Consider the following 18222-nt stretch of genomic DNA (forward strand, 5'->3'; position numbering starts at 1 on the left):
TTTTTATCTTTTTATTTTTTGAGACAGGGTCTCCCTGTAGCCCCAATTGGCCTGGAACTTGCTGTATAGACCAGGCTGACCTAGATCTCATAGAGATCCACCTGCCTCTTGAATTTATTATATTATCTTGGTGATTTAATTATTATATTATTGTAGGTGATTTAATCCATGGCCTCTTCTTACATGCTAGATAAGCTCTTTACCACTGAGCTACATCCCTAGCCCTGTTAATGGTTAATTTTTTGAAGATGTTTGTGAATTAACTGATGACAAATTCTGATTATATGTGAAATTACATATATATGAATCATTGTTTGATTTTATATATATGTGTATATATATATAGTCATTTATATTTTATTATTGGTAAAATACTGTCTCCAAGAATCTAGAAATAACTAGTTGTTAAATTTTTAAGTATTAGGTCAGGCATGGTGGTACATGCCTTTGATCCTAGCACTTGGGAAGCAGAGGCAGGCAGATCAACTGTGAGTTCTAGGCTTCCAGGCCAGCTGGGGCTACAAGGAGAACCCTGTCTCAAAAAGACAAAAAAAAAAAATTTTTTTTTCCAAGTATTTGAGCTGTTATTGTAGATCCAACATTGTCTTAGCACCTGTGGGAGATGGGTACCAACAGTAAGATTTGGGGGCTGGATAGGTGGTTCAGCAATTAAGAGCATTGACTGCTGTTAAGAGAACCAGTGTTCAGTTCCCATCACCCATATGGTGGCTGTAACTCCAGTTTCAGAGGATCTAATGCCCTCTTCTGACCTTGATGGGCATTGCACACACAGTGCACTAACAGACATGAAGCAAAACACTCATACACATTAAATAAAAATAAATTAATCAAAAAATTTTTTTAAAGAATAAGGTTTCACTTTTCCATTAGTAAGCATGTTTTAAATTGCAGGGCTCATTCAGAGATAGGAGTTTTGTGTCAGGAAGTACTAAAGAATTGTAATAAATAACTGAAAGTATACTTTTAAGTGTTAACAGTTTAACTATAATGGTTAAGTTGATTTATTACTTCTCTTGCTTGCTTATTCAGGTGACTATTAAATTAATGTTTGATCTGTTTTTAAAATACAGGTCTAGTAGAACATGGTCGTAATTGGGCAGCAATTGCCAAAATGGTAGGAACTAAGAGTGAAGCTCAGTGTAAAAACTTCTATTTTAATTATAAAAGGCGGCACAATCTTGACAACCTCTTGCAGCAACATAAACAGAAAGTGAGTATATCAGAAGTGGTAAGTCCTTTGATTTATTATTTTTTTATTTATGAGGGTTTTGAGCTTTAGATTTATAATTTATTTATTTTGCTTTGTTTATTTTTCTGAGAGAACCTGCAGGGGCACAAAGAAGCTCTGTCTATAGTAATGGGGATTCACTCTTGGAATTGCTGTAGACTGGGTTTGAAAAATACATTTTAGAATTTGAATTGAAATCTTCTGGAATAGTTGTTTGTCATGCTGAGCAAACTAATACGTATATTTAAAAAGAAGTCAAACATTTTCCCCACAGAGAGAAAGATTTTATGAAATTAAAAACAAACAAACAAAACAAAACAGTAGAAGATTAATGGAAATTTCTTAAAAAAAAAATTTCAGGCAGTAGTTACTAAAGTTTGGGTAGCTTTTTGAGAGTTCTGCCAAGTGAAAAATATTCTCATAAATTATTAAAATGAATTTTTTTTACACTGTGTGGACATTTGCATTCATGTTATCAAAGCAAAGATGGGCAAATAGCTGCATTAGCACCAGTTATGACACGACACCAAATGTGTTGGCCCCAGGTGCTTTCTTCATCTCTAGGCATTTTCATTTTTGTTATTGTTGATTTTTATTTGTTTGTTTGATCTTTTTTTGGTCTTTTTGAGACAGTATCTCCCTATAGCCCCAGTTGGCCTAGAACTCTCTGTATAGATCATGTTGGCCTCAAACTCAAACAACAATAACCAGTTTCACTTAAAGGTATCTTTCGTGAAGCAGGAGAAATTCTAAGTCGTGTGTGGTATGTGTGTTTGTGTGTGGAGGCCAGAGATCATTGTTGGGTGTCTTCTTCTATCATTGTCTACATGGAGCTCACCAATTAGCTCAACTGGATGATGAAGGAGCCCCCAGGACTCTCCTGACTCCACCTCATAATGTTGGGATGATGTGTGCCTGAGAGTGCAGGGGATTTGAACTCAGGTCCTCATGCTTATACAGCGAGCACTTTATCCAGTCAGCCATCTTCCCAGCCCCTAATTCTGTGAAATTTTGATCCTTGAGTACAGCTTTGTATTACTGTGTGTGATGAAATGGGAAGTGTATATGAAGCGCTTCTGCTCTAGACCAGAGTAGGATGGTTCTCTCAAGGAAAAGTGTTTCAGCAACTGTTTGTGTTCAAAGTTGAATTAGCTCACAGTTTTCAGTATCTTTTTGCTTGATTTCTGAGACTTAGGCTGGTTTGAAAATTACTATGCAGTCCAGGCTGGTCTCAAACTTGTGATCCTGCTGCCTTAGCCTCCCAAGTGCTGGAGAATTAAGCTGTGTATCACTATGCCTGGCTTTGGAATATAATTTTTAATTGGAATAATGTCAAATTATGATTTTTTAGATTTTGAAATTTGGCATTTTAAGCAAAATGGTGAGCTTGTCTTTCAAAGAAAACTGCTAATAGTATCTCTTGCCATTTTTGAATTCCATGTTAAAAAATTATTTTTAGCTAGTGTACAAAATAGTGGTATTTATTATGACATTTCCTACATGTGCCATTGTACTTTTCTCATATTCACCCTTCCCCCACCTATCTCTCCCCAACCAGCACCGCCCCCACATACACACCCCATCCCTTTCCTCCTTCCAAATAGTCTCCTTTCTGCTTTCATGTCACATGAACCTGGATTCCACAAATGAGAGAAAATATAAGCTATTTTGTGTTTGTTCCTTCTCTCATTGTCCTCTCTTGGTTCCCCCTTTCCCTACTTTGATCTCTTCTTCCCACTCATAGTCCCCTATGTTACATGCTTCAAGAAGAAGTGAAATGTTTGAATTGTATCCTTTACCAGGTTTGTTAGTTTTCTGTTACTGTAATAAAATGCCTGCCTTCTCAAATTGAAAAATGGAAAGATTTCTTTTTTTTCCCCCTTGGCTCACAGTTTTGGAGGTTTCAGTTCATAGTTCATGATCTGTGGCCCTGTTGCTTTTTGGACTGGCAAGTCAGTATGAGTAGTGGTAGAAAAGGCTCATTCACCTGATGATCACATGTGAAAGAAGACAAGGGAGGGGAGGAAGGGCCTGGGGTCTCAGTATCTCTTAAGTGCACATGCCCAATGCCTTAACTTTCCTACTAGACAGTACCTTTTAAAGATTGTACCTATCAGGGCTGGAGCGATGGCTCAGCAGTTAAGAGCATGCTGGCTGCTCTTGCAGAAGACCCAGGTTCAAATCCCAGCACCTACATGGTGACTAACAACTGTCCTTACTCCAGTTCCAGGGAATCTGATACCCTCTTCTGACCACTGAACATTGCACAACACAGGTACACTTACATACGTGCAGGCAATATATTCAAACACATAAAACAAAAATAATAGATAAAATATTAAAACAAAAAAAAGATATTGTACCTATCTTCATGTGTTTGGCAGAGGTCTGGCTTTCCAGATCCAAACTAGAATACCTTTAACTTAGCATCTCATTTCAGACTTTTCTGATGAGATCAGTGGTAATTTGTGTGTGTGTGTGTGTGTGTGTGTGTGTGTGTGTTTGGTGCTGATTGAACCCAGACCCTCACACATGCTGGCCAAAGGGTCTACTACTGAGACACATGCTTAGCTCCTCAGTAATTTTCAAACAACGAATTAATGATGTCACAATAGATGCCGTTCATTGCCAAAAGAGTCACAAAAGTGTTTTTTAATAGGTCAAAGTACAGGAGAAATGAAGAAATAGCAGCATGTAAAATGTTTCTTGCTATGGTTTCAGATTTCAACTGTTTTCAACTAACTGCTTACTGAGTTTTGGTACAAAATCAAAAAATAATATCCAGAATTATCTGAGTATATCAATGTATTTTTTGCTTTTCCAACTACTATCTGTGTGAGCTCAGTTTTTGGTTTTGGTTTTTTTTGTTTGTTTGTTTGTTTTGGTTTTGGTTTTGGTTTTTTGTTTTTTTAATATTTCAACTCAAACAACATTGTATCCAGGATAAGATGGCATGTAGAAGCATTTGAGAATTTGCCACTTTCTCTTACTTAAGCCAGATAATGAGATTTCCAGAATCACAGCTCAGTGACCCCTTTCCATTGTTTTTTGTTTGTTTGTTTGTTTGTTTGTTTGTTTGTTTGTTTGTTTTGGGAAGTAGTTATTATAAAATATTTATATTAATGTATGTATTTATATTAGGTAGCTTATTGTTAATCTTTTTGTTTGGTTGGTTTTTTTGAGACAGGGTCTCCCTCTCCCCAGATGGTCTAGAACTTGGCAATGTAGAACAGGCTGACCTCTACCTGCCTCTGCCTAGGAGTACTGGGATTAAAGGCATATATCACTGTACCCAGCCTTATTATTAGTCTTAATGAGTTACCAAATGTCCATCCCTGTATTTTCTCTCAAGGAAAAGAATATATTTGGGCTCTTTAAACAGCAATTTAAGAGTCATTTAAGAGCGATAAAGTAGGACCAAGATGTAGTTCAGTCATAAAATGCTTCCCTAGCATGCAAGAAGCACTGGGTTCTAGCCTCAACCAGCTTGAGAGAGGGGGCAGTGTATGTGTGGGACTGATACATGATACAGTAAGTAATAAAAACACAGATAAGCTAATCAAGAATTGAACTTACGAGTATGCACAATGTAAAAGAAGCAAAAAAAGTACACACGATATAATATTATTTTAAAAGGAATATTAAGGGGAACTGAAGAGATGGCTCAGCTGTTAAGAGCTCTGGTTGCAGAGGACCCTGGTGTGATTCCCAGTACCTACACAGCACTAAGAGCCGTCTGTAATTCCAGTTCCAGGGGATCCAAAGTCCTCTCCTGACCCCTGTGGGCATTGCACGGCACAAGTGCACTTGCATACATGCAGACAATACACTTATACACATAAAAATAATAATTAAAAAAAGGAATACAAAAAGGATTTTTAGGTTGAAAATAAAAATGTAAGAGTTAAAAGTATGCTATGGGAACTAAAACATAAAGGAAGGAACATAGTGGCAAAATGTCTACTGATAAATAAGAACCTGGCTTCAGGATATACTGTCAAGATATGAATTGGGGGCCAACCAGATGGCTCACCAAGTAAAGGTCCTTAATGTCAAGCCTAACAACCTAAGTTTGAACCCTGGAACCCACATGGTAGAAGGAGAAAACCTACTCCCACAACTTCCACACATGTACTGTGGCACTCATCCCCACCCTACCCCCAAAGAAAATAAAAGTTTTTTTTTTTTTTAATTTTGAAAAAGTGAAAGAATGAATTGGGCTCCATGTTATGGTTACAACTGTATAATTCTAGCACTTAGAAGCAGAGGCAAGAGGATCTCAAGTTCTAGTCCAGCATGAACTGTAGCTGTATGTATATATGTGGTTATATACATATTGAGGGTTGAGGGAGAAAGCAGGACATGGAGAGAAATGTTTAAGGAACTGGCTTATGTGATTGTGGAGACATTTAATGACTTCACAGTCTCAGGGGTTTGTTAACAGTCTAGAGACTAGAAAAGACTTGAAGTTGGTTGTATTTGGAGTTCAGCATCTATTGTGAAAGTCTTCCTTAGACTAAAGTTAGTCTTGGTTTGTCAGTAAGGCTGTTGGTTGATTGGATCAGGCCCACCCCCTTTTAAGAAGGGTAATTTGGTGATTTAGATGTTAATGTCATTAAAAAAAAAAAAACCTACACAGAATCATACCTAGCAGTAGTGAACCAGTGAAATTGGGCCATAAAATTAACAAGCAACTTTAAAACGTCTCAATCTTGGGTAGTGACCTGAATGTGACCTCTAGAACCACATAATAAAAGGAGAGAACTGACTCCCAAATGTCCTTTGATTTCTAATGTGTGTGTTGCGGTATAAATAGTGCACATGCACAAACACACAATGAAGTATAATAGGAAAAATTTTTTTAAACTTCACAATCTAATCATTTTATATACAAAGACTTCTGTTTAGCTGAGCGTGGTGGCACACGCCTTTAATCCCAGCACTAGGAAGGCAGAGGCTGGTGGATCTCTGTGAGTTCAGAGCCAGCCTGGTCTACATAGTGAATTCCAGGCCAGCTGGGGCTACAAGGAGACCCTGTTTCAAAAAGACCAAAAATAAATTTAAAAAAAACAAACAAACTTCTGTTTATTAATAATCCGTCTTTAAAAATCCTGTCTCAAAAAGACCAAAAAAAAAAAGAAAAAACCTTGGGCTGGAGAGATGACTCAGCAGTTAAGAGCACTCTCTTGCAGAGAACCTGGGTTCAATTCCCAGTACCCACATGGCAGCTAACAACCCTCCATAACTCCAGTTTCAGGGGAATTCAATGTCCTCTTTTGACCTCAGTGGGCACTGTCCGACACTGGTGCACCTACTTACATACAGGCAATATACTCATTCACAGAAAATAAAAATAAAATATTTAAAAATAAAAGAAAATAATAGGGACTGGAGAGATTGCTCAGCAGTTAAGAGCACTGGTTGTTCTTGGAAAAGACCTGGGTTTGAATCCCAGCATCCACATGGGCAGCTAACAGCTGTCCGTAACTCCAGTTCTAGGGCATTCGATAGCCTCTTCTGTCCTCTGCAGACATTGCATGACATGGGTGCACTTTACTACATGCAGGCAATACAGGCGTACACATACAATAAAAATAATAAAAATTTAATATCTTGCAAAATGCCTGATATTTGTCAGCTCTCAGTCAGTGTTACATATAATTTGCAGTATGGAACAGTCTATTTTAACAGTAACAACTATTGGGAAATTTGTAATAAGCAGGGTGTGGTGATGCACGCCTTTAATCCCAGCACTAGGGAGGCAGGGGCAGGTGGATCTCTGTGAGTTCAAGGCCAGCCTGGTCTATATAGTGAGTTCCAGGACAGCTGGGGCTACAGGGAGACCCTGTCTCAAAAAGACCAAAAGAAAACAAACAAACAAACAGTAATAGTACCAGCAGTATTTTTTTACATGTATAGTTGTGTAATTCTGTGTTTATTGCATCATTAATCAAAAATTGAAAATTATTTAGATGCCTTAAAGTAGAATTTTTGTTGTATGTTAATAACTATTTTTATAGAGTTAATAAAAATAGTTTTGAAGACTTTATAACAAGGATATATTCAACATATAACTAACTTAAGTTTTCAAAAGTACAATATATATATAACACAGTAGGGCTATCCATAGTGTTTAGGTACGTATGTAAATGTTTAAATGCATATATACCTACCAAAGACTAAAAAATAGTTTTCTAGTATATTTAGAACTTCTAGCTGTTTTGGAATTATTAGAAGTAATTTGTTTTCAAACATAATATTCTGTCTTCTACATTTCAGTATACATTGTTACCTTAATTAGAAAATGAGAATATGTTCTTTTTTTATTGAAAAAAATATATTATCTGAAGCAGGGTAGAAATATAGAAATTTTTAGTTCCAAAAATGGTTCAAATGTAACTTTTTGGAGAGTATAAATGTTGAAACAGTTTCTTCCTATATAGCCCAGGCTGGCCTCAACCTTGAGAACTCTCCTGCCTCAGCTTCCCAAATGCTGAGATTGCAGGTGTCAGTTTCAGGTTTGTTATAGTGGTAATTTTTGATAAGCTTTAGGAAAGTCATCTATCTACTAAAAGTCAATTTATGGTTGCCAGAGATATTTCTTACATGTTAACCACAACTGTTGTGAAAGATGCATACTTCTGTCTAATAAGTGTATCTTTAGTATTCTAGATTGTTTCAGGAATGAAAAAACTTCTTTCCCTTTGATTATTTAATTCATAAATAATCGATTTTACTCTTGTACTGCTTTAGACGTCACGAAAACCTCGTGAAGAACGAGATGTATCTCAGTGTGAAAGTGTTGCTTCTACTGTTTCTGCTCAGGAGGATGAAGATATAGAAGCCTCCAATGAAGAAGAAAATCCAGAAGATAGTGAAGGTATCTCAGAGCCTTAAATTTGATTGTAGCTTCTCTTATCTCAAATCGGAAATTTCAGCTTAGTCCTTGATTATATAGGAATTGCTTCATTCAGGACATAATGGATCAGTGGTTCTTGACATAGGCTTGAACCCAAGGTATTTATTCATTTGATCAGCAAGTGTTAATTTATGTAGTATTTAACCAGAAGAGCTTGACAATAACATTCCTGCTTCAGACACAGAGTCTTTGTGTGTACCATCGACAAATTATTTTACTCAGTTGTTACCATCAATTATATTTCTTTGATTTGTTGCCTCAGTGTTGATTTATTCCACTTTTTTTTCAGTTTACATATCATCTTTGGTATAAAAAATATTGATGACCTTAGAAGCTCTAGTAGGAAAAAACCAACCTAAGAAATAAAATACTTTTAAACAAATCAATGATAACTTCCTGAAACAGTAAAAAAAAATTGGTGTTTGCTAGGAAACAAAGGCACTAATCATTTATTCTACTTTGCATTGTTATTCTCTATTGTGTATAAAATTATTTAAATTGAGTACTTCTGCTTCAAGGGTTCATATAATGCTATTTGGTATGTGCCTACTTTATTTTCATTTTTAATTAGCAGAGTTTAAACTGTGCATAATTAGAACTGTTTTGTTTTTTTCTTTTCTTTTTGTTGTTGTTTTTTTTTTTTTTTTTTTTTTTTTGGTTTTTTTGAGACAGGGTCTCCCTATAGCCATAGCTGACCTGGAACTCACTATGTAGACTAGACTGGCCTGGCCTAAAACTCACAGAGATCTGCCTGCCTCTGTCTCCCGAGTGCTGGGATTAAAGGTGTGGGCTACCACATCCAGCTCTTATGTTTTATATGGGTTTACAAGCTCTGTACTCTCCCCTTTTAGAAATACTAGATTTTCTTTTTTTATATAGACTATTATTATCTTTTAAATTTAAATTTTTAAATCTGAAATAGGTTTTAGCTTTGCATGATAACATCAGCTTTTTCCTCTATGTGATTTTTGTGAAAAATGAGGCAGTTGGTACAAGTGTAAAGAGATAGTGGAGCAATCTTGCCGGTCTAGAAGGTCTAAAAGCACTGCAGGGAAGGCAGTTTGCCATGTTAATGGTTCTTCCAGAGGTCATAAACCTAAGGTGCTCACTAATGAGAGTGCTCATTTCAGTTGTGTATCTGTTGGCTAGTAGTCCCTGTAGTTATAAATGTGAATAAAACCTCCAGTAGTCCCCTTTATCTACTGTTTCAGTTATCTGTAGTTACTATGGTTAAAAAATACTAAATGGAAAATTTAATATCTTGAGTGTTAGAAACCACATCTATATAACTTATTAAACTATTTTTATTATTGTTCCATTTTATTAATCTCTTACTATGCCTAATTTATGTTAAACTTACCATCGCTCTGAATGTATAAGAGAATATCAGTGTATACAGGGTTCAATATCAACTACGGTTTCAGGCATCCACTGTGGGGTCTTAGAACATGCTCCTAGTGGATAAGGAGACAGTTGTTATCAATCTCCTGGGCTGCTGTAATAAAACAGCATATACTCAAACTACAAAAGTTTATTTTCACAGTTCTGGAGGCTTAATGTCCAAGATCAAGGTGCTGGCAGAGTTACCTTTTGATGAGAATTCTCTTGTTAGTTTATAGGTTGGCTACCTGCTGCCTCATTTTGCCTTCACGTAGCCTTTGAGTGTGAACACTTCTGATGTTTCTTTCTCTGAACAGCAGCCCTACTGGATTCCAGCCCATCCTCATGACGTCTTTTAACTTCAGTTACCTCTATAAAGCCTTATCTCAAATGGATTCATATTAGAAGTTAGATATTCAATACTGGACTTGGGAGGAAGGAACACAGTTCAGTCCACAATGAAGCCCAGGCTTAGTATCAACATTTTAATTTTAGAACAAAAAGTATCTCTCTCTGGATCAGACATTAGATCTCCCAGAATTTCCTTTTTTTCCTTCTGTTACTTTTGTCTTTTTTTTTTTTTCTTCCAGAGCTGAGGACCGAACCCAGGGCCTTGTGCTTGCTAGGCAAGCGTTCTACCACTGACCTAAATCCCCAACCCCTTCTGTTACTTTGAACATGAACTGTTTTTCAAATTGCAAGTATGAAATTCAGATAGTGTCTGTTTGGTCTGTTGTAGACTAATATGGACATATCCTATGCAGCTTTACATGTAGATATCCTGGACCATCAGAAACTATCTTTTAATAAGAGAAAATGAAGTTGCTGGTAGATCTGTGGGATATTTCCTCCCATTGTTTTGGCTTAGCTTCATTTGCAAGTGCCATAGAACATTTAGTTTATATGACCTATGATTTCACACTTCTAACCCTAAAGAGATGAAATAGATGTATCATTTATTATGACAAGGCTCTTGTCTATGGAAGAGTGAAGGCAAGTGATGATAGACAAGAGAATTCTAGAACATCTAACTGATTGAAAAGAGTTAAATCTGGACTACTAAAATCTGGATTTGCTCTTATATTCTTGTTCTAAGTTATTAAGGGTATCTTTTTAGGTATTCAAATGGAAATACTAAGAGATAGTTGTATACATGAACCTAGAGTTCACATTAGAGATTACCCTCAGAGATGAAAGACAAAAATATATGATAATACTTACATCTGGTAAGGTCTTAATAGATGGCAGCAGTTGCCATCAGTGAAATAAAATGATGAAAGGCTAACAAAAAAAGCTTGCTGGTAACATACACTTTCTCAGTTCTTGTCTTCTGAACTTCACAACAGACTAGAAATATTGCCAAGGCTTAATACTTCAGAGAGCTCCAACTAAATGAACCCTTCTTTTTCTAAAAATAAGCAAACAAACAAGCAAACAATTAATCCCAGCTACTTAGGAGGCTAAGGCATGAACATCACAAATTTTTGCTTAAGCTATAGGTAAAATGCATTCAAGGCCATGTTGAGTGACTCAGTGAGACCCTGTCTCAGAAAAAAGAAAGAGAAAGCCCATCTTGGTGGTGCACACCTTTAATCCCAGCACTTGGGAAGTAGAGGCAGATGAATCTCTGTGAGTTTGAGGCCAGCATCGTTTATGTAGCAAGTTCCCAGCCAGCCAGGGCCAAGTTCCCAGCCACCCAGGGCTATGGAGACCCTGTCTCAAAAAACTAAAATAAACAACCAACCAAAAGTAAAACAAAAAAAGAGGGTGGGGGAAGAAAGAAAGAGAGAGAAAGGAGAGAAATTTTGAGCCACGTATTAGCACACACTTGTTTTTTAAATTTTATTACTTTTTTTCCTTAAGATTTTATTGTTTATTATTATTTTCTTTATGTGTATGAGTGTATTGCCTGCATGTATGTGAGTGGACCTTTGTTGTGCAGTGCTGCGGAGGCCAGAAGAGGGCTTCGGATTCCCCTGGAACTGGAGTTAAGGACGGTTGTTAAGCCACTGTGTGGGTGCTGGGAATCAAACCCGGGTCCTCTGCAAGAGCAGTCAGTGCTCTTAACTGCTAAGCCATCTCTCCAGCCCCTGTTGTATTATTTTTTATTTTATGTGTATGAGTGTATTGCCTGCATGTAAGTACACCCGTGTCATGCATTGTCCACGGAGAATAGGGCATCAAATTCCCCTGGAACTGGAGTTAAGGATGGTTGTTAACCACCATGTGGGTGCTGGGAATCGAACCCAGGTCCTCTGCAAGAACAGCCAGTGCTCTTAACAGCTGAGCCATCTCTTCAGCCCCTGTAGCACACTTGTAATCCATGTACCCAGGAAGCTGAGGCAGAAGGATCACTGCAAGTTTGAGGTTAGCTTAGGTACACATTGAGACCCTATCTCAAAAAATAGAAATAAATAAACAAACAAATAAATAAATAAATAAATAAAAATTTAAAGTTCCGGAAATTTATACCTCATGGTAGAATACTGGCCTAATATCTGTGAGGCCCAAGGTTCAGTTCCTAGTATTTGGGGGGATATCTGTTGAAGTATTCTAGAGCGTTGTTCAATGGGCCAACTATAGGCATGTGTGACTGTTGAGCACTTAAAATGTTAGTAGTCTAAACTGAGATGTGCTGAAAGCGTAAACCATGTATTAGACTCTGAAGACTTGAAAAGGTGCAGTGTCCTACTATTCATTTCCTGTAGTGGGTATAATGCTGGAATAATATTTGGGATTCATTTTGTTAAAATAATAAATAGAATTAATTTTACCTATTTCTTTTTACTTATATAATGGACCACCAGAAAAATTAAGTTTGCAGATGTGATTTGCATTCTATTTTTATTGAATGGCGCTGTTCTAGAGTGTCAACTCTGTTGGGTATGAAATTTTTAGTTTTTGTTGTTCTATCTTTGTTCCATTTTAAAATAAACCCTTTTTAACTTTCAATTTCAAAAGGTCAGAACAGTTTGATCTTTTTTTATTTTTGTCTTTTTGAGACAGGGTCTCCCTGTAGCCCCAGCTGACCTGGAACTCGCTATGTAGACCAGGCTGGCCTCGAACTCACAGAGATCCGCCTGCCTCTGCCTCCCAAGTGCTGGGATTAAAGGCATGTGCCACCACACCTGGCAATCTTTCACTTTTTAAAAAGACTCATTAAATTTCTATAAACAAGAATTTACTTTCTTCTTGATTTTTCACTTCCATACTCAGGAAATGTTAGCTTTCCCTGTGGCTATAGATACTTCAATGAGGTCATCACAGGAATAAGATTCATCCTGAACCACTTTCAAGCATGGTTTCTGTCACCACCTGAAACCTGTTCATTATCAGATTTTTATGCTGTATCATTATCTTTAAGGTGCTGAAAATAGTTCTGATACAGAAAGTGCTCCCTCTCCTTCACCAGTTGAAGCTCTCAAGCCCAGTGAAGACAGCAGTGAAAATGCTGCTTCTCGAGGAAACACCGAACCTGTGGCTGAGCTTGAGTCCACCACTGACCCTGCACCCTGTGCATCTCCCTCTTCAGCAGTTCCAAGCACAAAACCAGCTGAAACTGAAAATGTGGAGACTCCGGTGAATGACACCACCAGTGTTGAGACCGCAGAGCCAATGGATGTAGACCATGAGGAGCGTGGTGCCGAAGCAAGTTCTGTTCTTGATCCACCAACCGCTACCAAAGCTGACTCTGTGGATATTGAAACGAGCGTGCCAGAAAACAGTGCATCTAAAGGTGAGGGAGATACCAAAGACAGAGACTTGGAGAGAGCCAGTGAGAAAACAGAGACCCAAGAGGAAGACTTGGTAGTGGCTGAGCAGATTAATGTCCAGAGGCCTGATCCCCAGTCAGACAATGACTCGAGTGCCACGTGCAGTGCTGATGAAGATGTGGAGGGAGAGCCTGAGAGGCAGAGGTGAGAGTCTTGTTCCTTCTTTGCTGGTTGCTGGCCAACTCACCGAGTAGTGCCAGCCACAGAGAGAATGCCTGTACAACTACTGTCAAATTCTCTGTAGTTTGCAGTGTTCATATTGGACAGTAGATGTTGTTCATGTGTTCAGCACGAAACAATTATGTGATTTTTTTTTTCTTCTATATCTGTATTATTACATGTGTCCTCTGATAGCAGAAACAGAAGAAGCTCAGCCAGTAGCATTGTGGATAATATGACAGATGACTGTGGTGCCTGAGGTTGGCGGCAGTGGGGTGTGCTGAGGGTGGAAGTGAAGGGCCTTGGCTTTCACTCTGGGTTTGTCTAAGCTGGTTTGCTTCTAAGCTGTTTACCTAGCCCAGTGTTGTAGATATTTTAAAAGTCTACAAGGAGAATCATGTCAAATATTTTTTAAATGTTTTATTTTATTGTTACTATTTTTGGTTTTTTGGGCCAAGCTTTTGCTATGTAGTGCAAGCTAGCCTTAAAGTTGAGGTCCTCCTGCCTCCATTTCTTAAGTACTAGATTTAGAGATGTGTGCCACAATATTTGCCTATGGAAGGTTTCTTTTTCTTTTATATTTTAGGGGACCAAACCCAGTTTATTGCACATGCGATGCAAGTACTCTGTCACTGAGCTACAGCCAGTCCCTGAAAATTTTAGAGAGCATAATTTAGTACAAGTTAGTAGAAGTTATATTGACTTCTTTTGGTATCAATTATAATTTTTTTTTAATTAAAAAAAATTTTTTTTGTCTTTTTGAGACAGGGTCTCCCTGCAGCCCCAGCTGGCCTAGAACTTGCCCAGCTGGCCTGGAACTTGCTATGTAGCCCAGGCTGGCCTCGAACTCACAGAGATCCGCCTGCCACTGCCTCCTGAGTGCTGGGATTAAAGCACCACCATGCCTAGCTAGTATCAATTATAATTTTTAATTATTCACATTAATATATGTAAAATATCAGGTATAAGGCAGATCATTTAAATTTTCTTTTGCATTATATTTATTTGTGTTGGGGGGAGGGGGCATGCATGTGAGGGCAATCGGGACAACTTGTGGGAGTTGGCTTTCTTCTACCATATGGGTTCCAGGGATCAAATTCAGTTCATTAGACTTGGTAATAAACACCTTTACAGGCTGAGCCATCTCACTGAAATGTGTATATTATTAGGGCTTGTATAAGTTATAATGAAAACATATTTTACAGAGATAGGTAGCATTTTATAATTTTAGTATCAGGTGTTTCCTTTTCCTTGAAAGAAGTGTAATCATTTATAATCATAGATATTGGGTTAGAGCAGATTCTAAAAGTGAGGTAAGACTAAAGCATTATTTAATCAGAGATTTGATCACACTCTTCCTTTGTAAAGGTTTTTTTTTTCAACCGTTTTTTTGGTCTTTTTGAGACAGGGTCTTCCTATAGCCCCAGCTATGTAGACCAAGCTGGCCTTGAACTCACAGAGATGCACCTGCCTCTGCCTCCTGAGTACCAGGATTAAAGGCATGCCCAGACTTTTTTTTACCTTTTAATAAGAAAGAGGTGTTAGTCATGTTAGTACATGCCTTTAATCTTAGCACTCAGGAAGCAGAGGCAGGCAGAGCTCTGAGGATTTAAGAATAGCCTAGTCTACAAAGCTAGTTTTAGGTCAGTCAGGGCTACCTGTCTCAATAAATAAAAACAAACAAAAAGAAAAGAAAGGAAAGGAAAGGAAAGAGATGGGTAAGTTACTCGTCAGAAGCCAGCCTCTACTCAGAATTCCACTTCTTGCATTATATATCCTGGCATCAGTGTCCTTCAGTCCAGAGCCAGTATAGTCTGTACGTCAGTGCTCTCAAATCACATCTGATATAGAATATTAAGTAGACCCGTAATGAACCCATAGAGATTTTTGTGTAGTGGGTGGCACAGTTTTCACCAATAAAAATTTAAATAAAATGAGAATTTCGTCTAACCATTGGTTCACCAGAAACGTGGCCATCTGGATCACTTTTTTCCTCTTATAGCACAATAATCTAAAATTACTTTAATTGCCCCAGTTTTGTTTTGTTTTTATGGTTTTTTTTTTTTTTGTGTGTGTGTGTGTGTGTGTATACACACGCTACAGAGAGTGCATGTGGAGTTTGGAGGATAGCTTATTTCTCTCCATCAACCATATGGGTCTGGATTGTCCCACTAATCATCTTGCAGGCCCAGGTCTTTAACTGGACTAAGCATACATAGATTTGAACTGTATTGTTTCTTTTAAAAAAAAATTTAATCTTTATTTATTTTATTTTATTTTTTTCGGTCTTTTTGAGATAGGGTTTCCCTGTAGCCCCAGCTGGCCTGGAACTCATTATGTAGACCAGGCTGGTCTTGAACTCACAGAGATCTGCCTGCCTCTCCCTCCCTAGTGCTGGGACTAAAGGTGTGCGCCCCTATACCTGGCTTTAACTTTTTTTTTTTTTAAGTTAAAAAAAAAATTTATTACATTCATTTGTGTGTATGTAGGAGGTTAGAGGACAGCTTCCCAGAGTTGGCTCTCTCCTTCCACTGTGTGGGTCCTGGTGCTCAAACTCAGCCCAAGGAACTGTTTTTAACATATGTTTATATTGATATATGTTGATTGATATAAAATATTTTAATGGATTTTTGTTCATACTGTTTTTTTTGTTGTTAGATATAGATAATTAAGAATCCAATAAATTTCCTTTTGTGAGTCAATGCTAGGTTTCTTTATCTGGAAAATTAGCACTATAGGCTCCTTTTTCACTTGCTATTCCATCTAGTATTGAATGATTGTGGCACTAGATTTGAAGGGTTTTGTTCATGTTAGGCAAGTGTTTTACTACTGAACTACTCCACAGCCCTGCTCACATCTTATAAAGGCTAGTGTGACAGATATATGTATATATTAAATTAAAATGAATTATGATTTTATAGTTGAAGTCTTCTTTTTTTTAGTATAGTCGAATTCTTAAATAAAAATATATTCATTTATCTTTATTTGAAACTGCCAATTGTAGAGTGTTTCCTCTGGACGCAAAGCCTTCATTATTAAATCCTACTGGATCGATACTAGTCTCATCCCCTATTAAACCAAATCCATTGGACCTGCCACAGCTTCAGCATCGAGCTGCTGTCATCCCACCAATGGTAAGTTTTCATTGTTAGACAAATTAAAGTTGAAATACAGAGATCATTTATTTTATTTTATTTTATTTTTTTAAATTATTTTATTGTATTTATGTTTTGGTCTTTTGGAGACAGGGTCTCCCTGTAGCCCCAGCTGGCCTGGAACTCACTATGTAGACCAGGCTGGCCTTGAACTCACAGAGATCTTCCTTCCTCTGCCTCCCGCATGCTGGGATTAAAGGCATTTGCCACCATACCCAGCCTCTGCTTTCTATTTCTATGGATTTGACTACTTTAGATGTCAGTGAACTGTTTGGCCACAATATTTCCCATACTAAAAGTGTGGGGTTTTTTCCCAATACAAGCCAACTTCCCAACTCTGAGTTACTTTCAGAAGAAATAGAAGGGCTTGTTTCTTTACTTCATATGCCAGTCATCAAGTACTGGGTCCCCAGGTCACTCACACTGCTGTCAGCTGAGCTACGATCAAGAGGCTCCTCTCATTTTCCCTGTCTCACAGAACCTAAGAAAGCTCTTTTCTTACTCGCACTCATCTATTACAAAGGGTGCAACTTTAGAAACCCCCAAATGGAAGAAATGCATAAGTCAAGGTATATGGGAAGGAGCATGAAGTTTCCATGTCTTCTGGGTCACACTACCCTTTCAGCACCTCCTTGTATTCAACAACCTGAGTACTCTTGAGGCCAAGGATTTAGGTGTTTTTCTGGATGTTTCATTATGTAGGCCTTCAGTGGTGAGTGCATGAAGCTCCCTAGAGGTTGAAGGAAAGCTTGGGTGGGACCCTAATCTTCTGAGTCACTAACCAGTAGCCATCCCACTGGCATATAAAATTCTCTCTCTCTCTCTTTCTCGCTAGGTATATATAACATGTTTGGGTTTTTTTGTTTTGTTTTTTGTTTTTTGAGATCTACCCCAGCCGAGCTTAGAACTCACTTTGTTAGAGAAGAATGATTTTGAACTTCTGATCTATCTGCCTCTCTCCTGAGTACTTGGATTACGGACAGTGTTTGGGATTGAACTCAAGTCTTTGTCCATACTAAGCAAGCAGTCTACTAATTGAACTATAGCCCCAGCCCATAAACACACTTTTTAATTTGATATAGGGTCTTGCTCACGCTGTCCTGGAACTCACTATGTAATCCAGGCTAAACTTGAATTTATGATCCTGCCTTAATCTCTCAAGTTCTGAGATTTCAAGTGTATATCCCCCCACTTGGCATAATCAATATTCTTGGTAGTTCTGCACAGTCCAGAAATTTTAGGAGATGTGGACCAGGAACTGAGACCTTACAAGCACCTTACAGAAATGTAATTATATGTGATTAGTCTTTTTATGAATGGCTTATTTCATTTATCATATTGTTCCTAGGATTATGAGTGTCTTAGAGGAGCAAGAGCTTCTTTTTTAAAATACCTATTTTGGCCGGGTGTGGTGGCGCACACCTTTAATCCCAGCACTCAGGAGGCAGAGGCAGGCAGATCTCTGTGAGTTCGAGGCCAGCCTGGTCTCCATAGCGAATCCAAGCCAGCTAGGGCTACAGGGAGACCCTGTCTCAAAAAGACCAAAAAAAAAAAAAAAAGGAAGGGGCTGGTTAGAGTGTTCTCACG

The 18222-nt window shown here is 37.8% G+C and overlaps 1 protein-coding gene across 16 annotated transcripts in view; it reads left to right on the top strand.

The window, feature by feature from the left end:
* Positions 1-18222, top strand: part of Ncor1 (nuclear receptor corepressor 1) — a 179658-nt gene that overhangs the window by 105057 nt on the left and 56379 nt on the right. For 13 of the 16 annotated variants that reach the window (XM_008824153.3, XM_029557263.1, XM_029557324.1 and 10 more), the window contains 4 exons: positions 1092-1231; positions 8003-8129; positions 12913-13465; positions 16485-16614. In XM_008824153.3, the coding sequence (XP_008822375.1) occupies positions 1092-1231; positions 8003-8129; positions 12913-13465; positions 16485-16614 (950 nt within the window). The remainder of the gene's footprint in view (positions 1-1091; positions 1232-8002; positions 8130-12912; positions 13466-16484; positions 16615-18222) is intronic. The other 3 variants (XM_008824525.3, XM_029557476.1, XM_029557626.1) reach the window with 1 other exon arrangement.

The sequence above is a fragment of the Nannospalax galili genome, unplaced genomic scaffold (assembly GCF_000622305.1).
Source record: "Nannospalax galili isolate Female #2095 unplaced genomic scaffold, S.galili_v1.0 scaffold530, whole genome shotgun sequence".
Taxonomy (NCBI): Eukaryota; Metazoa; Chordata; class Mammalia; order Rodentia; family Spalacidae; genus Nannospalax; species Nannospalax galili.